At 34.5% G+C, this 25,198-nt stretch overlaps 1 protein-coding gene across 2 annotated transcripts in view; it reads left to right on the forward strand.

Moving 5' to 3' along the window:
• The window catches only part of NLGN4X (neuroligin 4 X-linked), a 159,498-nt gene that overhangs the window by 96,679 nt on the left and 37,621 nt on the right, over positions 1-25,198 (forward strand). For both annotated transcript variants that reach the window (XM_031060404.1, XM_005425175.2), the window contains one exon: positions 79-231. In XM_031060404.1, coding sequence (XP_030916264.1) covers positions 79-231 — 153 coding nt within the window. The remainder of the gene's footprint in view (positions 1-78; positions 232-25,198) is intronic.

Raw genomic sequence — 25,198 nt, forward strand, 5'->3', positions numbered from 1 at the left:
CACTATTAAAAATTGCTAATGCCATTTTCCTTATGTTTTTATTGCTTTATTGTGTTTTCCTTACTTGAATTTTTTCAGACATTCATGATCAGAACAGCAAGAAACCTGTTATGGTCTACATCCATGGTGGATCTTACATGGAGGGTACTGGAAATATGATTGATGGCAGCATTCTCGCAAGTTATGGAAATGTCATTGTTGTCACTATCAATTACAGGCTCGGGGTTTTAGGTAAGTGACTCTTTTCTTCATGGAAATATTTTCACAGAAATAGTTGATTGCTGAATTTTTCTACTGATCAATCATAGATATTTGGCTCAGTTTTTATTTTAAAACAGAACAATCTCAATGATGGATTTTGAATTCTGTCCATTTTTTAATGGAAACTGAGCTAAACTACATTATTTTTGACAACTGCTTTCACCTTAAAAAGAAATGAACTGGAAATGTATAATATTTTTCTTTTTCTTAAATAATTTCTATTCCATGTTTAAAACAAAAAAGAAGAACAAAGTCAATCAAGAATGAGTCCTCAAGGTTTTAAAACAGTTTGCAATGGCAAGAAGAAGGAAAGTGTTACTATTTATCTGTATTTAGTAATTTTGTGTGCAAATTGGTTTTTAGAGATACATACAAAAAATAAAGGCCATACACACTGATGGAATTTGTGTTGTGGGTAATAGGCAATCAAGGGGATTTGAGGAGCACAGTGACATTATCTTCAAAAAGACAAGAAACTCCATAATCATGGCGCATAGCATGTACCAAACTTTTGTTCAAAATAAGGTTTATTCTTTTTTTTTGAGGTTCTGCTTTTCAATAGAAAAAATGAAATCTGAAAAATGACAGAAAATGGCAGACATTAGAAAAAATTGTTATCTTGGTGAAAAAGCTTATACCTTGTATAGAACAGAATACAAAATGCTCAAATGCTCATATTTCTGGCATTTTAGATACACAGGCTAAGGTACAGTAGTTTTGTTTGTGTGTCTTTTTACAAGGACTTTTGAGCTTGTTTTTCCTAATAACAAAGCTGATCTATTTTCATGGTAGGTACAGTTTTGGAAGGCAGAAGTTCTGCTGCTGAGCTATCTGTTCATGCTGTTCACATTTTTCAACAACTTAATAGTTCATCAGAGTACTGAGAAATTTTTTTTGTCCCTGATTTTGATTATTCATTAAATAGAAAAGAGTAATTGTTTTTATGATGGAAAGAGATTTAAATTTAAAGCCAGAAAAATAAAAAGATATCTTGGTATATTTATGCATGCAGTATTGGTATTCAGAAACACCCAAACAAACAAACAAAAAATAACCTGAAAAAACAAATCAACCAACCAAAAAAAACCCCCACATAAAACAACAACAAAAACAAAAAAAAAACCAACCAAACAAACAAAAGGACAGAAAAGGAAGAACTTACAACGCAAGAAAACAAATTTCAGTTTTGGTTGTTGTCAAACAACATATATACCCAGAATCTTGGTAGTTTTTTATCCATAAAAAAGATTATTTAATGCATCTCTTTAAAAAGTTTTCTCTTGTTTTTTTACAACTAACATTGTTGAAGGATGCAGATGAGTGTAAACCACTATAAATGGTTTAAAAGGTTTCATTGCATCTCTGTATTTTATAAATCTAAAGGGAAAAGTGCAATATCTGCATTGGTGAACTCCTATTTTATGTATTTATATTGAAAACAAACAAAATATAAGAAAGAGTCAGAATGCTATTTTTTTAATTGTGCAATTCAGGCAAAAAGGCACAAAACAGGGACATTTATATGAGAAAGAAAAAAGTAACAGTAGTCAGGATTTTAAATGGATTAGGAAAAATATATATGTGTATTGACATTAAATATTGCTTCTCAACAGTAGTAAATGTAACTTTCAAGACACTATGGAATTTATTCTTTATTACAAGAGTCTATGTTTAAATTAGAAAAACGGAAGATATTCAGAAAATGTGTACATGCTTAAAAATCAGAGGAAATCTGTTTTATGAACATATTTACATTTTTTTTTCCTCCTGGGTAAAATGTAAATGTGATCATTGAGAGCTCATTAGGCTCTCTCTGGACATTGAAAGATATTAGGTGAATTACATGTCTTTTTTACTTGCTTCATGAGTTTAAAAAGAAAACACAAATTTCTTCAGAAAAACAGCCATGTGTAAAACAAACATGACTATTCATAAGAGTTAAAAAACAAGTGTCATTTTATCCCATACGGTTTGAATACTAACAATATTTGTATCCCTTTCTTCTAGTCTGGGTTGCTGGAGGTCATATTTCTGTAAATCTGGTGTGTTTCAATGGTGTTTGATTTGTAAGTGCATACGCAAAGCCGCATACAAACCTGTTGTTAGTGACAGAAATATGTCATTCTATCGCTATTATCTCACCCTGTAATGAAGGAATATAGATCTAATTGAGCACAGTGCTGAATTGCTGGAGATGCTAAATTCCTTTGGAAAATTCACTTGAATGGACATGAATACTGGACCTTATACTCTCCATAAATGTTAGTACTGTTGTTGAGGCACATTAAATTATTTTTTATTTCGGTCTATTATGTGTCATTAATAGCAGTGGATAGAAAAAGTATTAGGACCACACAGATAACCACTGGATGATCTTACTCAGACAGATCATAGCACCAAGAAATGGTTTGGGTTCAAAAGGACCTTGCAAGACCATCCAGTCCAACCCTGATGCCATGGGAAGGAACACTGGTTGCATCAAGTAGCTCAAAGCTCAATCCAACCTGACCTTGAACACTTCCAACGATGAAGCATCCATAACTTCTCTAGGCAACCTGTTCCAGTGTCTCCCTACCCTCATAATAAAATTTTCTTTTGCCCCCTGTCCTGCCACTGTAGGCCTGGTTAAACCTTTCTCCATCTTTCTTGTGAGCACCCTTCATATATTGCAAGGCTCCAATAAGGTCTCCTAGAAGCATGTTCTTCTCCAGGTTGAACAGTCCAAGTTTAGCTTTTCTGACCATTTCTGTGGCCCTCCTCTGGACCTTCCTTAACAGGTCCGTGGCTTTCTTGTTCTGAGGTCCCCAGAACTGGATGCAGCACTCCAGGTGGGGTCCTACAAGACCAGAGCAGAGGGACAGGATCACCTCCATCACTGCTGGCCACACTGCTTTTGATGCAGCCTAGGATGTGGTTAGTTTTCTGGCCTGCAAGTGCATATTGCTGTCTCTTGTCCAGTATTTTCATCCACAATTATCCCTAAGCTATCTCATTCATCTGTCTGTAAAATACTGGAGTTTCTTCCAGTGGTGGTACAGGACCTTGCACTTGGCTTTGTTGATCTTGAGGTTCTCACTGGTCCACTTTTCAAGCCTTTCGAAGTCCTTCTGCATGGCATTCCTTCCCTCTAGTACATCAAGTACAATACTCATCTTTGTGAAGTCCACACACTTCCTCATGGTGCACTTAATCCCACTGTCTGTGTCCTTAATGAAGGTATTAAATGGTATTGGTTCCAGTGTGAACCCTTAAGGGACACCACTGGTTATTACTTTGCACTTGTATATTTAGTTGTTGGCTGCAACTTTTGAGTACATGGCCATTCAGCCAGTTCATTATCCATCCAATGGTCTATCCATAAAATTCATATTTCTTCAATTTATTGTCAAGAATGTCATAGAGGATTTTGCAAAATTTCTTAAAAGCATCCAGGCAGATAACATCCAGTCAATAACATCGATTGCTCTTCGCTTGCTACCGATGGAATCACATTACTGTATATGGCCTCATTATTGTAGCTAAGCCAGACACAACTTGCCCTTGGTGAAGCCATGATGCAGTCTGTAGTCACATTTCTGTCTTGCATATGCTTCAGTATGACTTCCATAAGGATCTGTTCTGTGATCTTATTGGGCATGGAGGGGAAGCTGACTGGTCAGTACTTCCCTGGATCCTCCTAAGTATCCTTCTTAAAACAGATGTGATATCCCCTTAGTCACTGGGGCCTTCCTCAGATTCCCTGGTTTTTCAAATATGGTGGAAATTGGCTTAGTGTCTGCATCTTTTATTTCCCTCAAGACTTTTTATTGGATCCCATGGACTTCTGTATTTCTTCAGGTGATCTGAAAACTGATCTAATACAATGGTGGAGACTTAATTCCCCCAATCTCTGCCTGAAAATTTGGGGATTTGACAGATGTAGGAAGAGGTTTGGTACCTCAAACTTCTTCATGCCATTTTTCAATAGTTCTCTTGTCTCATTTATTGTGGGAAGTACATCTTCCTTTTCTGAGCAACATATCTGTAAAAGACCTTTTAGCCAGTCTTAATATTCCTTGCCTAATTCAGCTTCAGCTGCACCTTAGCTTTTCTAATCCCATCCCTACATATCTGGACAGCATCTTTATCTTCTTCCTAGGATGTATGTCCCTGGTTCCACTAAGAAAATTCTGGTCTAAAGTAAATGAAAAGACAGACGTCTGAGTGAGAAAAGACACTTTTTTAATGTAGGTGTAACATCATGACACTCTGAGTTATAAAACATTTTAACTGAATCATAGAGACAAATATTATCATGTCTATCTTTTCTCCTTGCACATGGGTAAAACATAAGTCTTTAGTTTGTGCACTGAACAATATGTATCTGCAACTCCAAAAATACCCCCTGTCTTAGAGGACTGCAGAGATGCTCTGGGAATAATTTCCTCACCTTTCTCTTTCTCTCTAAGTAAACATACCAAAATAGCAGACAGATGGGGCCAAGGCTTTCCAATGTTTTAATTCTCTCTCTCTCCTTTGAGTTCTAGAATTTCCTCTAATTTATAGATCCACAACAAAGCATGCAACAATAATATGCGTTGTTATTTAGAAGGCCATATTTTCCCTTTAAGTATAAATATACATTTATAAAAATGCATTCCATGGATAAGATACTTTTTGGACAATAAAATAAAAATATTTATATTTTCCTTCTACTTATTGTAGTGGGCACTGTTTGAGGGGTGCTGTGGTGCTGAGTTTAATTACTTATGTTCTTCAGGGCTTGTGAGGATGCTGCTTGTGCCCTGCTAGGCAGTTTCTGTTTTAACTCATACCTCTCCACAGTGATGACTGAAGATGCTACTGGAGCTACAGGAAGCTGCTAAGTTTTCCCAGTGTGAGGCAGTGCTCCTGTACACTGAAAAATTCAATACTGTAAAACACAGGAGTACTGAATCCCATGGCAGTCCCCAACCCTCACTACATGCTTTGAGCATTGTGTAACTTTTTATTATACATGTAAGTTTTTGAAAAACTGAGTTGAATTTTCAAAATTCCATAGCTATTTGGAGAGTTCTCTAACAAAAATAATAGAAATTTATGAGAATGGGAGGGAAAATAGATATCCTGACTAAAAGTGTGTTGTAGTGTTGCAAAAAATGGAATGGTTTGAATAACCTGGCTTACTCAATCTAGATACTGCTCAATTCCTCTTTATTGTCTACATTCTTAGTCTTTGTGGATATGCTTTTAGAAATAGCAATATCTTTCCAACACAGCTATAAGCACTCTTTTAGTGCCTTTTTCAGGATTATGTTGGCAGGAAAAATACAAAAGACGGATTTATGTTTAGTGTTGTTTTACAGACATGACCTGAATCATCCATCTCATGGTGAGATTTCAATCTGTGGAATCTCTGTTTAGATTGCATAACAGCAGAAAGTAAACCTGACAACTCACCCTCCCTAAAAAAAATACAAAACCAAAACAAAACCTCAAAGCAATAAAATCAAAGTCCTATAGTACTACTTTATACAGTTAAATTCAATCACAGTGTTACACATTTTCAAGAAAAAATCTTAAGCAATCGTCTAAAAAGTTGCCATATTCAAAGAGAAATGTTCTTGTGTGACAAAACGAAAGACGATTTCCAGAAATATGTATCAGTCATTTGGAAGCCAGAATCTTACTACAGAAAAACAAGAAATGCGAAAGCTGAGATGAATTGTAGAAACATGAATGAGATATTTTGGAAGGCAGAGCTAACTCAAACATCTACTGCAGTAAAATGAGACACACTAAGAGTTCAGAATTGTAAAATTGAATTAGCATTTCCGAGACCCCTTGCAATTTTCTTCCTCTTAGAATTCTAAATCATGCAGATAAGAATTGACTATCTCTCATCTATATGCCTTTTTGGCCATAAGCATCAATTTTAAATACTCGGTCTGAAAAGGGTGGACTTCCTTTTAGCTGAAATTATATCCAAATGCAATTATAATCTCTATAAGTAATCACATTAGACAGTGAAATATAAATCAAGTTTGCAAGGAAGCTCCATACATCTTCAAGTTAGTGAGAACCTGAGCTTGTTCTAGTTCACTGGGTACCTGTTGTGCAAGTTACAATGCTGAGAAAGTGTATGTTGTAAATGAACTGCTTAGGATTTGACTGACTGTTATAGGTCCATTCCAGCTGAGCTGCATTGTGCTCTATTCTATTCTATTCTATTCTATTCTATTCTATTCTATTCTATTCTATTCTATTCTACCCTATCCTGTCTTGTTCAGCAGTAATCAAATAAAGCAAGCAGTATGTGATCCCATGGGCCAGATTCTTGTGTACACTACTCTACAAGATATTAAACTTTAACTTGAATAGTGTAATTGCTGCACAGAATAAATTTAAATTTTGATGTACAGATATCTGTTCCCACTGTGCCTCTGGACAGCCCTCTCTACCTCCAGTGTGTGTGATTCCACTAGTACAGGAAACCTAAGGTGGTGTCCCGGTAGAAAAGGCCAGAGGTAATAAAACATGGGAATGACGCAGGAGCTGGAGTGTGCTAAGTAAATCGATTTCATGCTTAAACCAGAAAAGAGGTTATTTAGACTCATTAAGGTTACTGTGACTGTTTTTGTTGTTGAAGCCAATACAAACTTCTCTACATTGCCTCACTCACATCTCTAAGCTTCATGCAGATTTCCTGGACAGTTTGGTCTCTCATGTTTCTTCTCAGCTGGCTAACAGTTTTTTAGCTAATGTCAGTTTTCATGGCTGAATTTCTAGTTAAGTGTAATTCCTAATTTCCCAGAATGACACCTGGCCAGTGTGGTCTCTCATGTTTCTTCTCAGCTGCCTAACAGTTTGTTAGCTAATGTCAGTTTTCGTAGCTGATTTTCTAGTTCAGTATAATTCCTAATTTCCCAGAAGAACACCTGTTAATCTCACTGCTATTAACATATTTTTGTAAACATTGCAAAGATGATCGTTAATTCTTTTATTTTTTCTTTTGGTAAAAATTACATTTTTCTTATATTTTAATTATATTATTACAGTCACAGAAATTTTGTTTGTGTAAATGCAGCTCATAAGCTCTATCCATATACCATTTGATTTAGACTCTTCATTTCAAATATCAGAAGCAACAAATGCTAAGTAACAGTGTCATCAGAAGCCATGTGTAAACTCATAGAGCTTCTAAAATTAGGTATATTGTTTGCTGAAATGTAATTGCCAAAAATGGAATTTAGCAAGAAACTTTTGTCAGAGAGTTCCTTTTACCTAAAAGTAACAGAATCCAGTTTCTCCAGGCTTGATGGATTGACTCAGTTGACTATGACAGTAGAGCATGGTCTTATAAAATAATTTTTATCATAGCCTATATAGTAAAACAGATCAAAAAGCTACAAGACAGTGTAAAAGGACAATTTGGGCCTGATCTGTAAGCCAGTTACAAACCCAATGCATGATGTGTTTACCCAGCAGTGTGCTGGACATGTTATCCAGAAAGATACTGTGAGAGACATGCTTTTAATACTATTATGAAGATTCTGGCTGACTAAAAGAAATACATGTTAAATCTATCATTTTATAGAAGACAATATTTTATACAGAGATTAGAAGGAAAAAAATTAAAAAAGAAAAAAAAGTGTAATTTAATCTTACCACCCCTTGGAAATGAGCTTGTTAACATAATCAGAGTGGCAATAGTGTGGGTGTGAGGTAAATGTCATTACATTGTTCACAAGGAGACAGGGGAGCATCTTATAGTGGTTAAAAGAGTTAAAAGATGCATGATTTCAGCAGCTCTTGGAAGGATAGCACAAAACAAATACATTTTTCCTGAATTATTTTGTACTTTCCACATAATTCCTTGCAATTAGAGCCTAGCAGACACTGAAGGATTAAAATACCTTTGCTGCTTTACAAAACCTATTCACATTGTATATGAATATACAATATAGAGAGCTAAAAACATGCTTCCAGTGTGGATTTGGAGTTTCTATGTTAGAACAGATGGATTTTTTTTACTTTAATATCTCCAAAAGCCTCTGTAAAATATATGAAAATATTGAATGAATAAAGCTTTCTGGTGATGGATGTTAAGTGCATTCTTCAATAGATATCTGCAGGCAAAGGTTAGCAGCTGAGAAAGGCTATGCATTTTCATCTTTTCACTTCTGCTTTCTAATTGAAAATTACGGTTTCCATTTAGGAAATCAAAACAATGTGTCCTTTTGGCTTTCATTGGTGTCAAGTCTCCTGTGATAGCACTTGTTCATTTAAAAATCACATTAATTAGGAGAAAACATAACAGTACTGGATGCAATAAAATTACTGTTGAAAAATTGAGAAGGACAAAATGTTTTAAGAATTTTCCATTTTTCTGTTCCCCATTTTCACACCATCTGTGTATTGTATTATGTATGTTTCCTAAAACTAAGTACCCCCACTTTGGGATCTGGGAAAAGGTAAAATAAATATATACTTCTGAAGAATTTTAGAGACAAGAATAAAACCAGAAGGGACCTAAGTTTTTTTACTCGTACAATCATAATTTGCATAAAGTCAGATCTTAGCCATGTAAAGAAACAAAACCAATTTCTGTAAATATAATTATAAGTTTGAGTTTTTATTTCTGCTAGAAATGTTAAATCAATGTTTAACACTTACTCGGGTGTGTGAGTCCTTTTGAAACAATTTAAGTATGATTTTTCATATTTCACTTTTGTTCCATGTAAAACAAGTTCTCTGATTGTAAATCTTTGTGCTCCTTGAAAATATTTCCACATTTTATAAGCAAGTGGGTATCTAACTGCATTATGTCTCTGTTATAATCTCATCTCTAATGACTAGTTGTGTTTCTATCAGAAGATATTTCAGTCAAATAAGAAGGTAACAAATAATACATTGATTTACAGAGATTGTCTAGCCCGCAGCCAAGTATCACATTGAGACTAATTAGTCATGAGAAAAATTTCATGCCTTTATACTTTCAGTGGGATTGCATTAGTCCCCAGCAAGACATAATCAGTGAACATTTTCTTCTGTTGAGAATCTTTCAGGGAGAAATACTGTCATTAAAACTATGGTTTTGATACAGATGACTTAGCTACTGTAAAGTTCTAAGAGATTTGACTGTAAAGCTCCTTAAGTTCTATCTAATTTTCGTTTTACCAGAAAATATTGAGAGAATTCCTGTTTCTTGGACAGAGGGGAAACAAACCAAACCAGCCACAAAAAAAATCCCACACTTTCTGCATGCTATTTTTATGTTACTGTGGGAAGCAGGAGGATTCAAACACACATTCTGCCCTAGATTGTTAATTGTTTTAAATCAAGGACTTGGATTAGTCCTTGATAAAAATACAAGGAATTCAATTCTGAATATCCTTGAATAAAGGGTAGCTTACAGATGTTATACTCCCAAAATAGAAGAGAGAAAAAGCTATGACTCATAAGGTCCTAATTTCATCTTTACTTTTCCCTTGCTCTCGGGAGAAATTACATTGCTTCAATTGATGACTTCTCAAAGAAGCAAAAGATTTCTCTTTTCTGCTAATGTGCATTACAGAGTGATAAAAAAAATCAGTTTTTTTCATAACAATAGAGTGACAGGAGAATAATTGCTTTTTTCTATACAACGACAACCAGGAGCTCATGGCACTTTGTATCTGCTTATGTATATGCACATGGTCTCTGCAATGCTAGACTCAAGATAATTTCTTTCTGAAGTGTTCTTATCTTCATTTTCAAGTGCTGTAAATCTGTTTTTAAAGAAAGAATATTTCAGTCATTTATTTTGGTGTGTGGAAGTTTCTGCTGTTTTTCAGAATGTCAGAATTTAAATTATTCGGTTATTTTGTGGGGAAAGAAAAAGGGGGCCTTTGTGCAAAACCTTTTCTTTTATGCATTTGATCCTTAACACCAGCTTTTGTGCCATCCTCTGGATGGATTCAAGGATTTTCACGTTCTTTTTAAACCACAGGGCCCAGAACTGTACTCAAGGTGAGGCTGAATGAGGGGGGATTGTTGCAGACATCTTTCTATGAAAAATCCTTTCCTTAGGATTTTTTCCTCCTGAGAAGCTGAGAGACCTCAGGAACAAATTTTAAACAATGATGATCTGCTGCTGTGGAATGCAACAGGTGGATCTGTGATTGGCCCATCTTGGATGTTTATAATTAATGGCCAATCACAGCAGAGCTGGCTCAGACAGAGAGTCTGAGGCAGCTCCCTTTGTTATCATTCCTTTCTATTCTTAGCTTAGTTAGCCTTCTGGCGAAACCTTTTCTTCTATTCTTTTAGTATAGTTTTAATGAAATATATATCATAAAATAACAAATCAAGCCTTCTGAAATATGGAGTCAGATCTCCGTCTCTTCCCTCATCCGAAAACCCCTGTGACCACCATCACAGGGGATAACTGTCTGGTTTGGGCAGCTGGTGATGCCCTCCAGGATGGGGTTTGTCCTCTTGGCTGCCCAGGCACCCTGCTGACTCCTGCTTAGCCTGCTCCTGACCAGCATCCCCAGATCCCTTTCTGCAGAGCTGCTCTCCAGCTGCTCCTCTCCCAGTATATACATGTGGTTTTTTCCTATGATTTTAGTCAAGGCCCAACTGAAATGCAAGTTAATTTTACTGAGACCTTTATAGTGCCTGGTGAAGCAAGCTAGTCATGCCTGTGGCTGATAAGAGAGAATAAAATCCAGCTAGACTTCTACTTTTCAATAAGTATCAGTAAATTTTCAGTAAGCTTTATCTCTTAGGCACTTTAAAAACCTAAAAAAAAAGAAGTTATTTAATAATTTATCTTCATAAACAATGTTTTTTATTAAAAATACTTTGGCCCCCTGTATGATCTTCATAGCAGATATGCGCATGGACAACACTTACAAGAAAATATTCCAAAGATTTACTTCAAATATAGTCTTCTGAAAGAGAAACTTTATGGGGAAGATAAAAATCCATTGTCCATACTGCTAAAATAACACAGACTTTGAACAACTGTTTCTTCTTCATAACTGCATGCAATATATTCAATAACCTGTGGGACAAATTTTTCTGACATTCATGATTAAACCCTCCTGCTGTTTAAATCAGTAGGACTTTTGTCTTTCAATTTAAGGTATCCAGTTTTCATCTTCAGATTGTCTTCCTTAAAATGCAATATCTTCTCTTATTGCGGAGAAAGTCTTCCTTTCATTTTAATAACTTGAATCTGAAATAATTCACAAAGATCATAAGAGGAAGCAAATCACTCCAACAAAGAAGCATCTCAGTCTGATAATCAGTAAGCTATATAGCTGTATCATCGAGGATAATTTGCTTGCATCTTGGTATCTGCCAAAAGATGATACCTAAAAGAAGACTATATTAAAATTCTCCTATCTAGAAACACTTTCCGTGTCATCTCAATGAAGAAAAAATTCATTCAGAAACATAAAAAACTCGTCACCACAGAAGTTCTAAATTGGTGACATTTTACCCCTTCCACATTTTAATTTTTCCTCCAAAGGCAGTACTCAGAATGTATGACTTTGATATACCCTGCCTAAGAGAAATGAAACTGATGTCTTAGAGAAATAATATATAGAGAGGTACTACTTTAGAAATTCTAATGTATCACCTATGCATTTTTCTATTTATAAGAAGAAGTAAATAAAAGGCAAGGTCAGAAAAATCCTATAATAGATTCATAAAATGGCCTGGGTTGTAAGGCACCTTAAAGGTCATTTAATTCCAACCCCCATGCCACAGGCAGAGACACCTTCCACTAGACCAGGTTCCTCAATACAAAACAACCAAAATCACTTATGGCATCCTACGTGTGGCAAGTCTGACTGGCAGATATTAAACAAATTTGGTTATATTGCCTGTAAACAACCATCTGTACTGAAGCAAACGAGATATTTTACAGAATTTACAAAACATTCCAAAACATTGGTTTAAGGACAGTTTGTCCGTGCAACTTGAATCTTGAATACATAGACTCTTTAGAAGTGTGGGAAGTTGCACATTTCTCTCATGCCTGGGCATGCAAGACAATAGTCTGGTATATTTATAAAATATATGGGAGATGGACTGGAAGTGCTGTCAGAACTTCCGTTTTGAAAAAACATCAAGGAAGCAGTGCTTATAGATAAAAATTACTTTTTTAGTCTTCTTGAATACATTGTGAACTACAGTTTAGGGGGAAGCACAGAATTTTGAACATTATACATCCCAAAAGTTATCACATATTTGCATCTATTTTTTTATATTGGTTGTGAGATGGAATATTATTAAATGTCTTTAAGTAGAATTTACTCTGCAAGAGAAAAAAGTGGTTTTTTAAGCAGAACTGTGAACTTTGTGTATCACTCAGGGGATTAGGAATCAGACTATATCATCTTAGATAAAATTGTTTATTTACTGAGCTTCCTCACAGAGAAATGTGTATACTCATGTTGAAAGTGAGCAGAAGTAGTGAAGTAGCAAAAGGTGATAACTTCATAGACATTCAGAATATCAGTGGTGAATTCAAGAATACAAGTGCCATTCTAAGTAATGACTATTTGAAAACAGCTGCTGCAGAAACTTTCTACATGATCAACCCAAAAGGTATGGACAGAGTCAATTCCCTTTATAAAAAAGGATTTCAGGGTGTTGTCATGGTTTCATCAAGCCCTACTGAGCCACTCACTCACTCCTGTACCTGTAAGATCAGGGAGAAAACAGGAAGGATAAAAGCCAGAAAACTCATGGGTTGAGATGAAGACATTTTAGTAGTGAAAGCAAAAGCCATATACACAAACAAAGCAAAACAAAGAATTAATTTGGTGTTTCCCATGGGCAGGCAGATGTTCAGCCATCTCCAGGAGAGCAGGCACCCATCACAGGTTACAGTTAGTTGGGCGGACAAGCACCATCATTCCAAATGTCCTCCCCTTCCTCCTTCTTCCATCCACTTTATATGCTGAGTGTGATGTCACAAGGTCTAGACTATTCCTTTCTTCAGCTGGGGTCATCTGACCCATCTGTGCCTCCTCCCAGTCCCCATTGTAGCCCCAGCTTTCTCCCCAGGGTGGCAATAGAAAAAGCAGAAAAGGCCTTGGCTTTGTTTAACTATCACTCAACAATAACAGAAACATCTCTAGTAACCTTTGTTCGGCACAAATCCAAAACACAGCCCCAATTTAACTCTATCCCAGTCAAAATTGACACGTCTATGACTGGTTTTATTTTTAATTCAAGTATCCATAGGTGGTCTTTTATACCATATGGAATTATTTGATTCAACAGGAAATTAGTTTAAGAAGTTTCCAATTTTGGCCAAGTGAAGAAAGCATACTCTTAATACAAATGGAAATATTTTAATCTTTCTCTAACTTTCTCCCATCTTGTTTAGTCACTGAATAGAAAACTATGTATTTGCTTGAACCTACACAGTTTATTTTTCAAATTGTAAAGTATAAAATGGGTGTTTATCTGAAACTGAAATTTATTTTTACAGAACTAGTAAGAAATAGATAAATGTTTCCCCTTTTAAATAATAAGCCTTTATTACTTGAAACAATAATTCATTTTTTAAATTAAGAAAATGCAAGTTTAGGAGATATTGCAGGTGTGAGTTATGCCACTTCTCAGTTAACATCCTCTGATACATATAAAAAGCAAATCACTTTAAGAAAATATGGACGAGTTGAAAAAACAAACTCAACTTTTTTATATCTCTTGTGATCCTAAATTGTAACATCTTTTAAATTTTTATCTTTCAGAATAAGATAATGTTGCTGAGCAGAATGTATGGTTTGCAGATACAGGGATTATTAAAATACTGGCCTTTAAAATAATATGATCCTGATAGCCAAGATAACAGAGAAGAAGGGAAGAACTATTGAGTAGAATGTTAATTTCTTCCTATGCTGCTTTTACACTTTTTTTTTTTATATTTTACACAGTTCCCTAATTTTTTCTACAGTGGAAATAAGGTCAAACATTTCTAAGAGCAGCTGTTACAAGAAATTTCTTCTTGCATGGACATTTCCCTTGGGCAGTGACTCTTTTCTGTCCTATAAAATAGGAGATTTCCTCATTAAAGTAGCACTTTAAATATTGAAGCCTCTAAGACTAGTGCAAAGATAACAATTTTTTATCCTGTAAGACCAAGAAATTGCTGAACACCAACAAGTATTCCCTATTTGGAATCATCCGAACTTATGAGTACTTAAGGAACATATTTAACACTATTCACTGTTTAGCTCAGGGAGCAAAAAACCCCACGGTATGGTTCCTCCATCCTGAAGTGGAAGAGTGAGGTCTTGTGTAAAGCCATAACTCCTGATTCTCAACTCTGCCAAGAACAGTAATTTCAAATAGTAATTGCACTGTTTTTCCATATTCTTTTTATTGTTGTCATATTTAACTTTAATTAGAAGTTACAGCTCAGTCATGACTTTATGTGGAAATTTCAGATCATATGAAGTGTTTACTGACTTTGAAACCCCTGCAAAATCTTTGACCCCTGAATTTTTTCTTTTCCCATTTCCCTTTTAATGATAGATTAGGGCACAGGATGGGGAACTGGGATTACTTGGCTTGAACTATGCAATGAGTAAACCAGAGGTAAAATTCCTTCTTTTAACCCATTCTGGCAGACATGCAACTCTGGACTGAGAGAAAGCATTTCACACATCTGGCTGAAAGCAGTTTCTGCGGATCATAGCTGTAGACTCCAGCAAGCTCATCCATTTTACTTATGGCTGCATTAGAATTGGCATATGAAAGAGAACAGGAATAGTGTTTTGCAGCCTGAAGTTTAGAAATAACATAGAAGGAATAGATCAGAGTCCCATTCTTAGATGCTTCCAATATAATAAATATAAATTTCTAAAAATGAACATGATAGCATCAGAAACTGTGCATGCCATGTTCTGTGGTCATCAGATTCTTTGATCATCTGCTTCTCATATCACTTTTTCTGAAACATACTGCTGTAACTTTGTCATATATCTCAAAATGTCTCTTTGTGGTGCCAGGTAGGTTGTGCATATCCCTGAAAAGATGCTTAGTCAAATGCAATCAAAATTATTATGAATGTAAACCTTGTAAAAATGAAAAGACATCCTTGAAACAGTTTGATTGGGTTTATTTTTGGTTTTTTTGGTTTGTTTTTTTTTTTTGTTTTTTTCATTGTGGACCTGACTATGCCTTAATTTATTTCACTGCATGTATTTATTCTGTGTAGTGTTTTCAAAGTAATACTCAGACCATGTTAAATAATGGTTATACCTGTTGCAGTGCAAAACAGAAGAGAAATTTTTAAAAGTCCAATATTTTCATCCATGAGCTCCTCTTGGTGAATTCGATCTCCTCTGCCACATAAAGCAGTAATCTTTGACCCATTGATGCAGGGACATGAAATGTCATATTTCCTGAAGTTGATTGCTTTCATGTATTCCTCCTATTTATACCATGTATCTTTGTTCTTCCTGGTAACCCAGGAATCACATTCAAATCCTCTTAGTCAGAGGTGACTGTTTGGTATGTATGAGCATCAGTCGTGTCTCGCATACTGCCGAGGGATGAAAGGGCTGAAGGTTACCTCTGACACGGCTTCAAGGTCTGATTGCACATTGTGCCACAATCAGTTTCTGTGGATTCTGCACATGGACTGGCTGGACAGTTATGTTCAAAGGGATGATTGGCTTCTAAAAATAGGAGAATTACAAATAAAATAGGAAAGAGCAAAATTGAATGCCAGGAGCAGATTAAATACTCAGATGCCAGGTAAAGAAAAGGCAGGCATAACCAAGTTTGAACTAGATAATCATCATGTGGAATTAAGGCAGAATTAGGTGATAAGGGTTAAGATGAAAGGACCTTTAATTGTTAGAGTATTTATTAAGTATTTAATTGTTTTTAAGTTATTTTTGAATATCATGCCCTTTAAGTTACCATGTAAATTTCCTCCTATTGTTGGGTTTTCTTTTGGGTTTTTTTGTTTTATTTTTTTAATTCAATAATTATTTAAAGCTTCAGTGCTTTTATATGACAGAGATTGAGCAGCAAGAATATCTGAATGGAAGCTGTAAGTGTACACTGAAGGGAAGGCTTCCATACTGGGACAGAGGTATTGTGCATGTGGCTATCACTAAGATGACATGCAACTTGCCCAGTAAAAGTGTTTCATGTGTTTAGAGAACAGTCTGATATAGAAAACATGGTCTGTGACAAGAACAAGGAACCCATTAAAAAATAAATAGTATTTACTTTCAAAACAGCTTTCTAAAAGGAAAGAATAAATAAATAAATAACAACACATTAGGCATGCATACATTTTCTTCTTAATTAACTTACCTAAAATTATGCCTGTACTAGTGGTTAGCTATGTTTAAAGGATTTCCTTATTTTTGATAGTCTAATTACATTGTTATAAATGGTACTTATCTTTTTTCTTTAAATCATCTCTTTTGAAATCCCCTGAACAGTTTTCAGATAAGAATATTCAAACTTAATTTGTGATAGTGTAAATCTAGGTTTTGTGTACAAAACAAGTTCTAAGTTTTGCAGGAATGTGGAAAATGGAATTTTTATGTATACTTCTCAGCAGTAATATTTTTTCTTAAGTGATTTTAATCCTTATTTACCAAATTTTTTGGGCTCAAATTTTACGTCTTTTTTTCTCGGCCTACCTTCTGTACACAGATAGGTATATAAATTTTAACAAATACCACGATCATTATTATGAAATATACTGAAATAATATACATTTATTTCCTCATAGAAAAGAAAATCTTGGCAAAGACCTTGAAAATCAATAGAAGAAAAACAATGTGATGTTTCCAAAGAGCAGTGTCTGGTGCAGGGAGAATCACTACCTTCCTCACTGGTAATAAGAGTGGACTTATTGATGAAAACCAGTACTATATACTGCATGTATATAGAGTATATACTGTGTATAAAAGATCAGTACATTAATATATTTTAATAATTTTAAAATGCATTTTAAGCACATTCTGAATAGTTCTGCATTTTTTTCACCATAAACTACCTTTTCTTCTGAATTTTTGGTGTTTTCTGGGTTTTATTCCCATATAAATATTAACAAAAGTTGAAGGATGAAACTCTGCACATCAAGTTTTGATGAAGAAGTAGGGATTTCAGCAGTTCCTTTAGAAGACAGAAACTTTTTTATGGTCATGGAACAGACAAACAAAAACTATCACAGCTGTGTTTATACCAAGCCCTGACTATTCAAAGTAGTGGTTTGTTAAACTTGAATAAGAACTTGATACATGCTTGTTTGTTCATTAATGTCTTTTTGATCAAATTGAAGAAAATGGCATTTAAATACATTGAAGAAATGCCCTTTTCAAAAAATATATATATATTTTACATGTTGAATTGATACATTAGATTCTTATCTTTATTGATCCTTACTTACTGAGTGCAGATTATATCCTAAAATCTAATCTGAGCCTTCAAACACGACAGAAAAAACTACACTAGCTACCAGAGAGAACACTGCTATATAAACAAAAAGAGAAAAGTTGGTTATTTGAGTCTTTTTCAGTGCTGTGAATACTGACTGTGTCTGTTAGAATATTTTACCTTAAAAATAAAGAAGTAATGTGACATGTTTCTTATAATTTTCCTTCACATAGAAGAAAATATAATTTATCCCTTTTCCTTGCCCTGAAGAATGTAGTCTTTTGTGTATCCGAGATGCTTTATTCACATGGATAAGCCCATGAGCTAATCTCCGTGCTAGCCAAGAAGAGTGAAGGATTTGACATAACCCACTGAGTGGAACTAACTGCAGGAGTGTAATCTAACAGAATCCAAGGAGAAGTGCATGTTAAAGATACTTAATGGCACATTTTTCTTTAAAATAAAGGAGACCTTGGGCGGGAATGAATTATGGCTGAGGTCTTGGGTCTCCCAGTTGAAATCAGGAACAAGACTATGTGGAAGAGCTTGCTAAGGGAACAGAGGACATGTGAGTTATAGAGGTTTCCTGTGCCCTTAAATGGCTGCTGAGTAAATAGAAAAACTCTGAAACACGTTTGGTTTTTTTTTTTTTATTTTTACTTTCTCTGTGGATATATCTAATGTTCCACTAGAAAGACTTTCTATTCTTTATGTCTCCCAAAGGGATGAAATATGAACAATAGTAGTCCCATAAAATTAGAGCAGTTGGTCTTTCCATGAACACAAGTCATGATTCATTTTGAAATCCCCTTTATGGCTTTCAGCAACTTTATAGCCAGGGGCTGACAAGAAAACAGGAGGGGTGTGAAGTAAGCAGGAGGCTTTTCTCAGCAGGCTCTCTAAGCAGCAAGCATTTAGTGAGGAAAAGAGACTCCTTCAGGGAGTGCTCCACAGCAGGAGTCTAGTTCAGGTGAAGTTCCCTCTAGGAGAGCCTTCAAATCCCTCTGACTGTACTAGGAAAACAAGAAAAACTATGTTCCTTACAGAAACACTTAAATTGAGTTAATCCACTTAACGAGAAATCGAGCACCTTTTTTTGTAAAAAATTCTTTAAAAGAAAACAATATTTTATTTCTTTCGGGGTCTTTTGGTTCTTTTGATTGGGTTTTTTAGTAGGTTTGTTTTGTTTTGTTTGTTTGTTTGTTTGTTTTTTTTGTTTGGTTCAGTTTTTTGTGAGAGCTAAGAATTGTTAAAGTGGGAGAGAAGGGTTATAGGATATAAAACTGCAGTGAAACATAATGAAAACATTTATATAGGCTTGTATATTTCTCTTGCAGCTATGCTGGGCACAAACCACAAAAGAATGGAGAAAACAGAGAATATAGTGAAATAATTACAGAAAAATATTTAAAATTAGTAACTGGAAGCAAAAGTCCTGTCCAAACAATATTGACTTGGTGTAAAATATGCTGAATTTCTGAGATGGTATTTTATTATTTTATTTATTTTAAATAATAAAAAAAATGTCAACAGCTCTAGTTGCAACAGTGCAACACAGAAGTTGGAACTGGCTGTTGGGCTTGGTGGGGCCCAAGAAATGTTTGGTATTGTAGATAAAAAAAATATACATAAGGAAAATTGTTCCCTTTTTCTAAGGGTTTTTCCAAGTCAGCTGTGTCAGAGAAAGTGACTAGATAATCTACACATAAAGATATAAAACTTTTGTTTTCAAAATGATTGGTTCAATAACCAAATTAATTAATTTGACACTTGATTCTGTAAGGTGCTGAGCGGTTGGCTCTGATTCAGCAAAATGTCTCCTATCTACTTCAGTCTCATTAAGACCTCTGCCCATTAAAAATGTGCTGGGAATTCATTGTTAGAAAAAAAGGAAAAAAAAAACCCAAACCTAAACAACCTCTAAACCCACAGATGCAATTATAGAATATTAATTTACTCAGTGAACCATTTTAGTGTTTTGTAAAGATTTAAATCTGCAAGGGGTTGCTGCAAATTTGAGTTGAAACTACTTTTCAATTAACTTTTTTTTTTTCAGTGCAGGTAGGAAGATATTTTTTGTCCTTGCAAGCTCCCTTTTTTTAGTTGCTGTTATCAGAAACGGACCTGCTCTTACTTAATATTTTTGAAACATCACTCTATTACAAAGTTATACATCACCTATGTATTATTATTATTTTATTGAAATATTAAACATGAAACACCAAAACTTTAATGATGTATTCTTTAATTGTCTGATTTAGAATATTTGTCTGGTTCAAGTCTATCTAGACTCATGATAGGAAAGGGTCAAAAAGGAAGTGCTAAGTCTCTAAAGGTTACGTAGCACTAAATAAAAAAATATTTTTATATTTTCAGTGCTTTTCAGAAAACACAAAAAATTCAGAAGAAAAGGTAGTTCATGGCAAAAAATTGCAGAACTATTCAGAGAGATTATAGGAAAAACAGAAGCTGAAAAATATACTGAGTAAGCAAAACACTGAATAATAACTAACCACCTCCACCCCGAGCAAGCTTAAGCTCACAGCAGGTGCTTTTCTTACTGCAAACAAGACAGGTTGTGAGAAAGAACAGAAGGAAAGAATCACCACAAAACCTAAGACTAATTGGAGGTTGAGGGGATGGGGGAATGTCACCTCCTTACCTACCTGCTGCACTGAGATACAATACAGGCAGGTTTTGGATAAAGATCTAAGAACCTAAACTCTTGGGAGACCTCAGAAGCCAGACAATGTCAGACCTATAAATGGCTTCTTTTTACCTGGTCCTTGTGGTGGATAATAGTGTGATGGTTACAGTACTTACTTCAGAAGAGTGAAACTGGGGTCATCAGCTGTGCTGAACATTGTGGAAGAGGTAACAACTGCTGAGGTATGCTTCTTATCTTTTCTATCATAAATTTCAGCCTACTTTTCCTTTTCTCATATTCTTAGCCACATGTTTTCTCATCTTGATGAAATGAAACAGTGGAGAGTCCTGTGCAAGTGTTTATTGTGTTTTGGTGGAGAGGACACTTCTGGAAACATGGTGTCACCTTTGCATTGTCTGAAACCACTGCTTTTTTTACTTCATTTACTTCTACCTTAGTATTTCCTATACTTGGGGGTTAAGGATTGTATCTGACATGGGTACACTGGATAACCTTTCAGAATCTAGGAAAATGGCCTAAAATATTAAATTAAAGAAAGGTTACATTTCCAGTCTTTAGAAGTGGTTTTAAAGCAGAATAAATAGAAATTGGTTGTTAAATAATTTGTTAACTATTTGTTAAATAATGGAGGTAACAGACTGCCTGCCCAAAGTTTAAATAAGAAAGCATGATAATGAAATGGAAAATAAATTCTCAGTGTCTTTTAATTCTGATAGAACATCTGGTAATTTATACTACATGTGATTCTCAAAATGACTAATTTTCAAACCTTTTTTTAAATGTTCATCTTTAAAAATATTTTTTACTCAAATATATAATGATACTGACTGTATCTACAATCTTGAAATGTTGACACTGGAATACTTTCTACATGAGGTAAACATGTCACCTCTTGAGGACTTGGGAGGTGAAATCTGGTTGGGAGCTCATCTCATTAAGCAGACTGGGAACTGACACAACTTGGATATCTGGCTATATGTGGTGTATCCTCTCCTCATAGCAGAGGGGGGTAAAACTAATCTGATTAATTTTAATCAATGAATTAAGAAGTGGGCAAAGTCTTAGAGCTGCCTTCTTCTCTGAGCTTATTGCAAATAAAGTCCTGGCAGCTCAGAGGGAGATAGATGGGGTCAAGAAGCATGAGTTAGATGAGTGGACAGTGAGGTGGATTGAGGTAAACCTGCTTCAGCAAAGGGGGTTGGCCTTGATGATCTCCAGAGACACTTTCGTATCCTCACCATTCTGTGACTCTGTGATGTAAAGGATTTGTTTTTGGCAAATCCTTCCTTGTATTCACAAATAATATTCCACTTAAATATTGGGACATTCTTTAAGATCACATTTTTTCTTTACTGTTTTTGCCATGAAAAATGATTTAAAGTTGTTGTAATATCATGGAAAGTCAAGTTCACAAAACATTCTCCCAAGTCTAATCTAGCGTCTCTTTACAACATTCGTGGTGTTTTGGAGTTACTTTCAGGGACTTTTGTGCATGCTTTTTAATACTTGAAACTTTAGTAGTAATAGTGTTCTACAAGTTTGTTTATTCTTTTTCAGTTCTGTCATTTCAATGTGAATTAATGTTAGCAATGTAATTATTTTGCTTTAGTACAGTAAAATACACTATAAACTGTTTGTTGTCTCATTTTGGTTTTCATTTTAATGAGACTTTTAAGAACATGTAGCTTATATGAAATCAGCAGTAGAAGATGAGGTATGCATAGCAACATTAAATTTCTAGTGAAAGCTATATACTATTACTGTCAGTTGTGAAAAGATATTTAACACGTTTAAGAACCAATGACTTTCTAAAACAATGTCTTCTGTACTTCTGCCACTAGTACAAATGTCTTTTTAGCATAACTCTACCATCTTCAGGAAGCAAGAGGAAAAACAAAGGAAAAATTAAGCAGACAAAAAACACAAAACCAGTCTTCAAAGCTTTTAGGAGCTGATCATCTAAAAAGTGATCTTTCATAGTCAGATTATAGCTTGAGAAGAAAAACATGTTTGAAGCTTGTTTGTCGTGAATTCAAACATGACCTCAGTTCTAGTGAATTTTTGTTTCTTGAAGGGTTTTAAAATACTAAGAAAGTGAAAATAGTAGCACTTTAAAAATAAATTAAAATTAATTTAAAAACATACCCTGATCCTTTTAGCTAGAAGGAATTGAAAACAGCTTAAATTATATTAACTGACTTTTAAGAATTCTTACAGAGACTTATTAAGAAATTCATAATTATAGTAGCTAAAACTGATTATATTAAAACAGTAATCAGAATGTTTCTTAAAAAAGAGAGTATTTTTATCATGCTGAATGGAATTAAAAGATAAAGACAAGTTTGTTAAAATCTATTAAAAAAAGAGTAAAAAATCCCTCTTTCTAGAAAGTGCTGTGACTTTCAAGTAATGGCATCCAACAACTTGACTGAACATTCAAGTAATGGTAGAACTGTTTGAACTAGGAAAACCTTACTCCAGGCAACTCCAAAAGACTTGAAATGTTTAGGGTATTACAATTTGTATGTACTGGAATTCAAAGCCCAGTCTTGTCCCTGGACATGATGGCTCTTTTCAGCATCTTTGTAGGTGTAAGGGCCAAGACAAGGGTAAGTAAGGATTGCAGATGACTCAGGTGAGTTTCTTGGCATACAGGAAGGAGCTATTACTTGCTACTGTTAAAATAGTATTTCAGATGGGTGGTCTCTTGTTTGGGGGGTTTAGACTTTTGTTGTTGTTGTTGTTGTTCTGGTATTTCTTTTCACCCTGTAGCAGTCATGTTTTGGTGGATTATCAAATAGGAAAACTTGGAGAAAATGTTTAATGTTCTTCATGGAACATTTGTTTTGTCTGTGATGTGAACTGAGCTATGTCACTACTTGTCACTGTAGTATAGGTACAGATACAATTTTTTTTTTCTTATGAGGTGATCTTATAACTCCTTTAATACATTTTGCATTCTTGATACAGTGCATTTTTTTCAAAGTTAAACTGTTGACTTGCTTGAATAAGAATAAGCCAGACATACAGACTTTCTTACATTTGAAGCTCTGAAAAAAAGGATATAGGTTGACAAATGTAGTACCAAAACACATTTGCTTCAGATGCCATCTCTGGAATTTGGTTTTTATTATCAGAGTAAGTGGTTTCTGTTTCTGGGAAATAATTTATCATTTTCAAACAGAAAAAATGAGCAAAATATGCAAACATATTTTTAAAAAAACTTCATAAGTTATAATAAAGTTGTCCTTTAATACTTGCTAATCCTGTAATCACTAGTTTAATGGGGTTCCCAAGAACATGGAATCTTGTTTTACAAGTCATCCAATATCCTTAATGAGCCTGTTCAACTTTGCATTCTTCGCTGATTTAATTGAATGAATAGTTTTAACAAGAAATTCAGATATATTGGAAATAAAAATGACCTCACCTCATGAAACACCAAATAGAAGTGTCATAGAGACACACTCAGTGATGTCACTTACAATGCAAGACATGCTGAATAAAAAGAATCACAATTCCCAGAGGGGGCAAATACACAATATTTAGTGGGCACACTGCGCACCAATTCTGAAACATGGAGAAGACCTGACAGCACTAACAGCTTTGACAGCAGAAGATGAGGCTCCAGTGTATGACATCTGACCTTAAAAAAAATCTCACTAGTTATGAAATGCAAAGAATAAAAAGGACTTGTCAGAATGGGGTGACTGAGTCACTGTTTCCTTCAGCATGACCAAATCTGGGGCAGAATATGACACAAATATGTACATATGCTAGGTTTTAATTTTTTGTCCTTCCTAAGGTGGCAATTTTTATTGCCAATGTCAAATAAACATTATACCAGAGAAACAGTATATTAAAAAATATGATAAAATGTCATATACTTTGAGAAAAAAAATTAAAATGAGGTTACTTTTTTGCATGACCACACTAACAGCTATGTCTTATTCACCTAATGGTCTTGTAGGAAGTTGGATTTATAGCAACAAAACCAATAAACAAGAGAACTCTTTATATATCAGAGGAGAGTATCTTCATTGTCATTAAAAGTTCCTGAAGAGATATCTAAAGGCAATAAGACAAAATAATAAATTTATGTATCTAAGACATCATTTTCCTATTTTGTCATGAATACATAGCAATTGTCAGTTTGTCATTGAGATGTTACATGCATGACTTTAATAAATAAATTGCATGTAGATATTCTGTGATATTACTGGAGTCAACATATTCATGTGGTTATTTTTAATATCCAGGGATAGAATACAAATAATTCCTAAGATAATATCAACTTAAAAACCAATTTGAGTAAAATAAAAGAAAATATGATCACTTGTTGTAAAGAAATTCAGTTCTGAGCCTTTTTCTTTTTTCTGGCTAAATAATTATTTTCCCACAAAAATGCAAAGATGCAATTTAGACAGCAAAAGTATTCATATATATTAAAGATTTAGATTCTAATTAATATTTGACTTCAAAATTGTATTGTAATAAATTTCAAAAGTTCTCATAATTGGCCTCCACTGATAGTATTTGGGGTGATGGTTTTGTTTTCTTTTTGATTTTACATAGGATTATTTTTAAGAAATAATTTTGAGACTTGTGTTGATTGGCCTACTTAGGCTTCAAATTTTATTTATGGGAGAATGCATCAGCCACAGTGATGTGCACAAATCTATCTGTTTCACAGCTAAAAATATGCATCAGTGGATTTTAAGTACTTTAATTCCTAGATAGAAATATAATCCAATGGATTAGACATCTGAGCTGTTTAGAGCATTTTCTGTTTATTCCATTCTCTTGCTCTGGTGAGTCTCCTTTATTGCTTCCTGCCTCTTGCATTCCTGTTTGTGCAGCTTTGTGTCAGCA

The sequence above is a fragment of the Geospiza fortis genome, unplaced genomic scaffold (assembly GCF_000277835.1).
Source record: "Geospiza fortis unplaced genomic scaffold, GeoFor_1.0 scaffold50, whole genome shotgun sequence".
NCBI lineage: Eukaryota > Metazoa > Chordata > Aves > Passeriformes > Thraupidae > Geospiza > Geospiza fortis.